The 9,601-nt window shown below is 34.2% G+C and overlaps 1 protein-coding gene across 1 annotated transcript; it reads left to right on the top strand.

Moving 5' to 3' along the window:
- Positions 1 to 5,268: 5,268 nt before the first annotated feature.
- On the top strand, positions 5,269 to 7,296 carry LOC130974582 (berberine bridge enzyme-like 13). Its single transcript, XM_057899451.1, has 2 exons — positions 5,269 to 6,205; positions 6,632 to 7,296. The coding sequence occupies exons 1-2, from the start codon at positions 5,269 to 5,271 to the stop codon at positions 7,294 to 7,296; spliced, it is 1,602 nt and encodes a 533-aa protein (XP_057755434.1).
- Positions 7,297 to 9,601: the final 2,305 nt, after the last annotated feature.

Here is a 9,601-nt window from a genome sequence, read left to right as displayed (position 1 = left end):
TGAGAGGGTGAACGGCGTGAGTTGTAGTGGGAGAGAAAGTGGAGGGTGGTGCGGTTGTTTTTTCAGATTGAAAACAGGATTAAGTTTGGGTAAGATTGTAGGATGTTTTTTTTGTATTATTGAGTTTTTTGTTGCAATCCACATTTAGTTGGCTAAAGTTGACTAATACCTAGTTGATTTTCTATACTTTTTCTAATAAAATATATGTTTTGTATATCACAACCTCATAAGGTTAGTCAATTTATAGGTTAAAAAAGAAAAAATAAAATATAATGTCCAAATTAGTGTATTTAGATATCAACATAAGTTAACTTAGAGCAATGTTATATGACTAATAATTTTTTTTTTGTTAATACTTGACTAACTTTACATACTAAATACTAAATTCTAAACTAGGGGTAGTAACATGCATGCTATCTGCAGATACCCAATCCGGTCAGGTAGGATTGCCAACTCGATCTGCTGGTGGTAGGGTTGAGTGCTGATTGTGCACCAAAAATATGAATCTCTTGTATAAAAATAATTTTAAGATGGTCCAAAACATGAATTTTTTATTTAAATTAAATAAATATAGTATTTATCAATTTAAATAATCGTGAAATAATTTACCAAAATGCATAGTTAGTTACATCTCAGATACAGTGGGTAACGTCTAAAAATGGTCACATCTCGGGTATATTGACCCTGTTTTGTGATACGGAATCTGAGAGTCATATCTCGAGTGCACCCGAGATATGTTTATATTCTGATATGAGCCAGTATATCCGAGATACGTGCGAGGATGCAGGACGTGGGCACTGCATCCGAGATATAGTCAAGATTATAATTAGAGTCTCAGCACCCAAGATATGTTGTACAATAAGTCTATTTATAGAGATCATCCCAATACCTCTTCTTACACAATTCAAACCCATTTTTTTCTTTCTCTTCTTTCGATTTTGCTCTGATGGAGAACAAGCAATATTTTTTTGTGGTGGTTTATCCAAATGAGATAATCAGACACAGTGATGAAGGAGTGATTTTGTAGTCTGACAATACTGTGATGTTGCGCACTTACCAGGTTGATACCCTAGATGCGCTAAAGACGGTCATGCTGAGCAATATGGGAGGAGTAGGAACAAAGGAGGTTGGGAGTGTTGCATATAGATTTCTGTATGCGCTTCCGAACGTTGGATTTACAAACTGGTTATTCTGGATAGATGGAGATTAACATGTGAGGGTAATGTTCGACGTACATGCACGACTGATGCCCCAACATGTGATGGAGTTGTATGTTGTGGTCCGTGATGTAGTTGTTGGCGGTGGGCCGTCTCCTTTGACTCCTAAAGTCGTGCCGCTCGAGGCGATACTGATTCACTATGCCTAGCCTCATGATAGTGCCGACGATTCCGACAGTGAGGGAGATTCTACCTATGTTGCCGGGTCCGGGTCGTCAAGCGATACAGTGTCAGAAGATGAGATTGTGCCGGAGATTCCCAGTGGCAGCATTGGTAGGTTTCTGCTACCTCCCTCTTTGGCCATTCCTCAACTGTAGGATGTTCCTAGCCATTATCAGACGTTGAACTTGGATGCAATGCACTCGGATGATCTTTTGAACGCTAGGGACGGGGAGGATTACAACACGGATGATGGGGGTAAAATTTTGAATTGGGCATAGGTTCAGCAACCGAGAAGCAGTCTTAATGGCGGTAAAGAACTACAATATTCGATGGAATGCAGAATACAGATTACTGGAGTCAGATAGGCTAAAATATCACTGTCGATGCAAGCAACTCTCCAATGGTTGGCAGCTATTGATAAGAACAGAGAGAGCCTGCTGATGTTACGAGTCACCCATTGTGATCGTAGGACATCCGTTTTTAGCGTGGAAGAGATGGAGCCAGTGGATGGTTGGTCACAGACTTCATATCGGGTTTGTTTGACCAAGCGTACATGCGACTGCGGCCTGTTCCAGTCATTGCATTATCCATGTCGACACGCCCTGGCGACATGTGCAACTGCGAGTATTGAGTGGGGTCATTTTGTGGACCCCGTGTACACGATGACCTCTGTATTCAAGGTATACGAGAGGGAATTTTCGCCGATACCAGACGAAATGATGTGGCCTCCTTGGTACGGTACACGCCTGAAGCCAAACTCAGCTCTCAGGAAGAAGGCATCGGGAAGGCCGGTATCCACTCGGATCCGGAATGAGATGGATGCCATTGAGTGTGCGGAGAAGAGATGTGGACTCTGCTGTGGAGATCTGCTGCGGAGAGGGCCACACCAGACCTGGGTGTCCCAATGCATCCCACTCGGATCCATGACGACGCATGCAGTTTAGGGTTTATGCCTTTTTGTTCCAATGTTGTCATTTTGATGTACTGATTATTATTAAATGTGTTTAATGTTTAATGAAGCATAATTTCTGTATAACTAGTAACTTTTGATTGTTACGGGACCATTTTTCATCTATAACATTACAGTATTTTCATAAAAAAAAAGCATACACCAAAATGGGTAAATAAATAGAAGTATATCGGATCTTGACTGTATCTCGGATGCAGTGCTCCCGTCCTGCATCCTCGTACGTATCTCGGATGCACTGACCCATATCAGAATATAAGCATATCTTGGATGCAGTGTATTCGAGATGAGCTCATGTTCATATCTCGGGTGCACCCGAGATATGACTCTCAGACTCAGTATCACAAAACAGGGTTAGTGCACCCGAGATGTGACCATTTTTAGACATTACCCACTGTATCCGAGATGTGACTAACTACGCATTTGGTAAATTCTTCCACGATTATTTAAATTGGTAAATACTATATTTATTTAATTTAAATAATAAAAATCTCCAAAACATGGCAAAAAAGAGTCAAGTTTCTCCTAAAGATGTTCGGTAAAAAGATGAAACCAAAAAAACACCTTAAGCAGTTGAATTGGAACTAAATTGGTGGAAGTGGATTGGTTGGATTTAAAGTGTAGAGAGTGTCATCTAGTTAAAAAGAAACCAAATTAGATGTTCTTTCACTAATGTCACATGTCATGAGCACCATTTTACCCGGACACCTCCTTACCACGAACACTCGGAGTAGTGTTTAGAATTTTAGATTAACATGTGGGGATCAACTTCCTCCTTATACCCATTTTTGGTTAAAAAAACTAGAAATGATGGAAACACCTAAAAATATTTTCTGCCAACAACCCTATTTAGTAACAAGCTTTGGGATAGAAAGGGGGTAGGCTAAATATTACATTGTAACCATTGGACAATATACTCCCTCTCAAAATAGCTTTACACTATAAAAAAAGCTCAACTCACTTCTCTTGAGGGACTTGTTTTCCTGAAAAATCAGAGAGCTCCTATCCATTTTTTCTCTCCCCTAATTCTTCTCATTATTCTTCATTTTGTTCATCAACTTCAAACAAAAGTTCATAAAATTAGAATTCGGGTGTTCCAAAAGAAGACCCAACAGCGAGATTAATTAACCCTTGTCCACTCTAAAAGAGCTCATTCATCCTCTTGTGATATTAGTGAACGCCTCAACACTTGTTCTCCACCTCTATTTCTCATCTTTAGTTCTTGTATTGCTTATTTGTCATTAAATTAACATAGCAAACCCTAATCACACACTTCATTAAACAAATTTAACCACTGATTTAAACTAAACCCTAACAAAATGCTAAAGTCACAAAATAATATGTGAAAATAAAATAACCATACCAACAATAAATCCTATGAAAGTGGCTGCAGGGTCTCTTTAATGTGGTGGTGACAGAGACGGCTGTGACGGCGACGTGAACGGCAACTACGGCGGAGGATGCGGCGGGGACAGCAATAGCAGCAGAATTGACGACGACGTGCAACGCCGGCTTCAGTGGGTTCCAAGCGGCAGCGACGACGACGACAAGGTCTTGACGAATTCCTGGCGGTGGCGACGGTGACCTCTCGACGGCAACGGAGAGAAAATACGAGAGAGAGGGAGAGGGAGAGAGAGAGAGAGAGAGAGAGAGAGAAAGAGAGAGAGTTCGGTGAAGTGAGGGGGAGAGGTTCCGCGTTTGAATTTTAACCCACACTTACCGTCGAATTTTCTGACGGCAAATCACCAAAACAATGTGTTTCATTAAACCATTGTACCGGCGGATTATACCGACAGAAAATCTGACGGTAACATTGGCGCCATTGAGTTATATTTTTCGCGTCAACAATTACCTCGGTTTTAGCAACGAAAAATGTCCTTCGATGGTAATTTTTTATAACAACGATTTTCTCTTTCCTTCCGTTGGAAAATTCAACGATAAACTCACCAGTACAGTTTGACACTAAATCCGACGATACTCACCCTTTTTTATAGTGAAATCCGTAATGCTTTTTTAATAATCGCAAAAAAATTTAGCGACAACAAAGTCGTCACTAAACATTAAAATAACCGTCACAGAAATATTGTTTTGTTGTAGGGATAGATATCACATTTTACATATTAGTTTTTTCTATAAATTGATAAGACACTTAAATGTAATTGATAAGGACCGAGTAACCGACAAATATTTGACTTGTTGAGATAGAATCAATTTCGATATATATAAATAGTCTTATTAAATTTTTTTAAAAAAATATTTCAATAAATCGATTTACGTTGATAATTAAATCGACTGATTTTGGCATTATATTTTATATTTTCTTTCTTAATCTATAAATAGGCTAACCTTACGATAGATAAAACGTATCTTTTTAACAAAATAAAATTATTTTCTTTTCTTTAAATTGTTCACGCGTTTTAATAACATCTTTCTATCATTCTGTGAACAATAATAAATCTTAACATATTAAAATAATTTATTATCATTTGAATACTACTATTATTTTACTTAGAAACTTAATAAAAAAAGAGATACACATCGACTTTGTCAAGAAATAAAATGGTTACAAAGGTAAGGCTATTATATTATGATTTATTTCCTAAATGTTTAATTTAATGAGATTTGAATTTTGTTCTTTGTGATTTCTACTCATTTAATATGTTATAAAGTGGAGATGTGGTTCGTCATATCCTATTACTCAATTCTAATAAATATCTTTATAATTTTCAAATAAAGAAATAATTAATTATTTTGTAATAAGACTTCATATAGTAGTTTTGTTTTTTTATTTAAAATTTAAGACAATTTTTGGGAGTACAAGCAAAGTGAAAAATTATATCATTAATTCTATGAATTAGTATTGAAGTTGTACTATATATTGGAACCATAGATTATACATTTGAGATGTTCGATCATAAAATCATGGTGTCATCACCAAGTTCATACTTGTCGGTCATAGTGCTTTTGTTATTAGTTTTATTGACAACTTCAGCTTCAATTGAAGAAAACTTTATCCGATGTCTAAGCTCATATTTTTCAAGCAATCCAAAACAATTTTCTACAATAATTATCACTAGGAAAAATGGATCATTCATGAGTACCCTTAATTCCACAGCACAAAACCTAAGGTATTTGACGCCTTCAATGCCAAAGCCAGAATTTATATTCACACCTTTAAACGAATCTCATGTTCAAGCTGCAGTTATTTGCTCAAAAAAACTTGATGTTCACATGAGAATACGAAGCGGCGGCCATGACTACGAAGGAGTCTCATATGTTTCTGAGATTGAAACTCCTTTCATAATCATTGATTTGGCTAAACTTCGTACAATCAATGTAAACATAACAGACAATAGCGCTTGGGTTCAAGCCGGAGCCACAATCGGAGAAGTTTATTATAGAATATCAGAGAAAAGTGCAGTTTATGGATTCCCTGGAGGCATATGCACAAGCATAGGTGTTGGAGGGCACATTGCGGGAGGTGGATTTGGAGCCATGGTAAGGAAGTATGGACTTGCAGCCGACAATGTCCTCGATGCAAAACTTGTTGATGCCAAGGGTAGATTGCTGGACAGAGAAGCCATGGGAGAAATTCCGTTTTGGGCCATTAGAGGAGGTGGAAGTGGAAACTTTGGAATCATTCTTTGGTGGAAGATAAAGCTTGTTCCTGTGCCAGAAACTGTGACCGTGTTCACTGTTACCAAGACAGCAGAGCAAGGTGCGGAAGACATTTTCCTTGCATGGAAAGATGTGGCTTCCATTGACAATGATATTTTCATAAGAGTCATCTTTCAACCAGTTAGTGCTGCCAATAAAACTGGGAGAACCATCTCAACTTCTTACAATGCCCTCTTCCTTGGTAAGCCTCTCTAATATGCACAATGCACCCCATTAAAACTTGTTACATACAATTTTCCTTCTTTGGTGATGCTTTATAATGTGTCTGTGTATGCTTATGCATCTCAGAGTTTGTCATGAAATTACAAGTATCACAAAATTTTAAATCATTATTAACTATAGTTATATATATCTATTATGCTTTTTACACTAGAGATTTTTTTTTCTTAGATTTAGAGTGGGAATTTGTATATATATATTTTTTCTCTTTTTATTTTATCTTATAGAAAAATAATAACTATAAAATTTTAAGTCATAAAAATTCTAATAGCATATCATGAAATCATTTTTCACAAAAATTTAAGACATAAGATATCATATATCTAACATTGAGCATCAGATTGTATTGTATTTAATGTTTGTATTTATATTTTTATAACAAATGTAGGTGATGCGAGTAGACTCCTCAAAATTATGCAACATGACTTTCCTAAGTTGGGTTTAACAGAAAAAGATTGCTTGCAAATGAGTTGGATTAAATCGGTACTCTATCTTGCTGGTTACCCTGATGATACAAACCCTGATGTCTTGCTTCAAGGAAAACCAATATTCAGAAACTACTTCAAAGGCAAGTCGGATTTTTTTCCATTTTCGACACCGCCCATTCAAGAGTTATTCGCAAGGTTGGTTGAAGAAGATAACCCTTTAATAATTTGGAACCCATGGGCCGGAGGAATAACATATTTCCCAAATTCTGTTACGCCATTTCCTTATGGATTTGAAAATCTTTATTTGGTCAAGTACTTAACTTTGTGGCATAATGCATCCGAGGATGGGTCAAAGCATTTAGATTGGATTAGAAAGATCTACAAGTACATGACCCCTTATACAAATACTCAAAATCTAGGCAGGATAGCATATGTGAATTATAGGGATCTTGATTTAGGAGTGAATAAGAAAAATGCCGCAAATTTTACAGAAGCAGCTGCATGGGGTATTTCATATTATCAGGAAAATTTTAAAAAGTTAGTGAAAATAAAGAATAAAATGGATCCTGAAAATGTCTTTAGACATGAGCAGAGTATTCCACCAGATCTATCAATCATGGCTTAAAATCCAAAAATATATATCCACACATATATGTGTGAGTGGGTTAGGTTTATAATATCATATCCCTTATTATTAGGCATTCTTGTAATTAATACTTAATATTCTCTATTATAATTTAATTTTTATATTTAAGAATAATAATAATAATAATAATAATAATAATAATGGACGTGATAATATACATTAATTGAATTAATTACACTTGATTTTTTATTCCCCTTAAAGCATTTAATATCAATGTGGAGATACAAAAAAATAATTAATTCTTTGTTTTCGTTAAGGCATTTATTTGCACTTGATTCTTTGTAATATATACCTTCCATTAATTTAACTATGATTATTCAAAAATTATGACTCTAATACCATTGCAAGCACAATAGTGCATAATTCAAGAAATTTTACAAGAAGTTGCGTTTATCAATGCAAATAGTATGACATTTGAATTCGACTTTAATACGGTACCTATGGTAGAAGGTGCTAATGAAGAATTTGAACAACAGACGGACTCACCCGACGAAGTTGTTGTTAGTCAACCAATTTTCGAGAATATGAAAAACCACACTAGTTTTGATGAGGTATGGTAATAAACTGATTTATTTTTTTTTTGTGCTTTTATGTGCATTTATAATTATATTGTACTGACTAAGTTCATACACATAACATTCATACGTACATATACATAACATCCATAATTACATACAACTAACATCTAAAAATTAAATTTATATTTATTAGATATTGCATTCATACATATCATTTTTTAGTTATTGCATAAGTAAATATAAAGTTAACACAGATGCTTTTAAATTTTATCATAATTGAATTTAAAAAAATATCAAATTCTTAAATTAATTTATTCAATTGATAAATTTACTCATATCATCTATAAATTCATATTCATATACATAACATCCATAATTTGTATTCATAATATTCATAATTTCATACCTATAATGTTTATAATTAATAAATTTTTATAATTAATATTATCAAATTTTAAACTATACGTCTTATTATATTTTTTAAATTATCTCATATGTGCACTAATAGACCATAATTTTAATTATTTTAATATTTTTATTTAATATTCATATGTATGCTTATTTATAGATTTTAATATGACAAGTTAATAATTATTTTTAAAAATTTATTTTTTAATTTTTGTTTATATTTTATATTTTATTTTTTATTTTTTAATAGTCTATATGTAAAATATAAGTTGTATAGTAGAAGTTGTTAAAACTTTTTAATTTAATTTTTACATTTTTTTGCAGAGAATTATTGCATTTTAATGAATAATAATGTGATTGAGAGATGTTAGGAATTTGATTTGGAAGAAACTGAAATTGATTTTGGAAAGAACATTAATGACTCCAAACATGCAGCAAAATAGTAGGTGATAAGGAGGATAAGTGATAAGAAGATGTATGTCAATTACTTATCAAGAGAATAAGAATTTTTATATGATATTTCTATATTATAATTAATTTTTGGCTACCTAACATCACCTTAAAAAAATAAGAGGGGTTGTACGTGATTTTATTATGCATTAATAAATAAAAAGAGAACTACACACTCAATATATAGTCCCAATAATTTTCATGTCCAACTACTTTAATCTCCATCCGTTAACACTACTAAAAAAATTAATTTTAGTGACAAATTTTTAGTGGCCATAATATAATAGCTACTGTTAATTTTGTTTAAATTATATTTTAGTGGTAATTATATATTTGTCATTATTATTATATTTTGTAATGACAATTATTACTATTATCACTAAATTATTATTGTCTTTCTACTTTTAGTTCTAATTTTCTCCATCAATAACTGTAATTACCATTATTGTTGCTAAATTTTTAACTTATTTTTATTTTTATCATCTTTTTCCATCAAATGCCAAATATAGTAAAAAACTCTCCCACCTAAAATAAAAAACTCAAAACAGCATAACCTCAAGCACTTTCCTCCATCGCCAACAACCGTCCATCATTCAAACTGCATCGTTGTTCCTATTTTCATCCTCCGCCTCAGATCCACGTTACTGTCTTTGTTTCTTCGTTCGTCTCATATCTATGTTGCTACGGCAGACCCAACATCACTTTCATCTTCAAAAGTATCGTCAATGGCGGCAAGGAAGTTCGGCACGGAGGTTGAGGAGGTTATTAACCGGATGCTCGCTCGTTTGGCTTTCTGCGAAAATCTAAGCTTGAGCTCGTGCTCTCCAATTCCGGCACTGTTCGCGAAAAGGTTCGGCAATTCTCCTCTCCAATAGCGGATCTTGAAACAAAATTTTGGAGGGGCAAAA

Source organism: Arachis stenosperma, chromosome 4 (assembly GCF_014773155.1).
Source record: "Arachis stenosperma cultivar V10309 chromosome 4, arast.V10309.gnm1.PFL2, whole genome shotgun sequence".
NCBI lineage: Eukaryota > Viridiplantae > Streptophyta > Magnoliopsida > Fabales > Fabaceae > Arachis > Arachis stenosperma.
This window is presented reverse-complemented; position numbering and strand designations above follow the sequence as displayed.

Bases quoted from the DNA above. Each gene is read 5' to 3' on its own strand.
- LOC130974582 (XM_057899451.1), top strand. From the start codon at position 5,269: ATGGTGTCATCACCAAGTTCATACTTGTCGGTCATAGTGCTTTTGTTA. The intron at 6,206-6,631 runs GTAAGCCTCTCT...TAACAAATGTAG, and splicing joins TTACAATGCCCTCTTCCTTG to GTGATGCGAGTAGACTCCTC.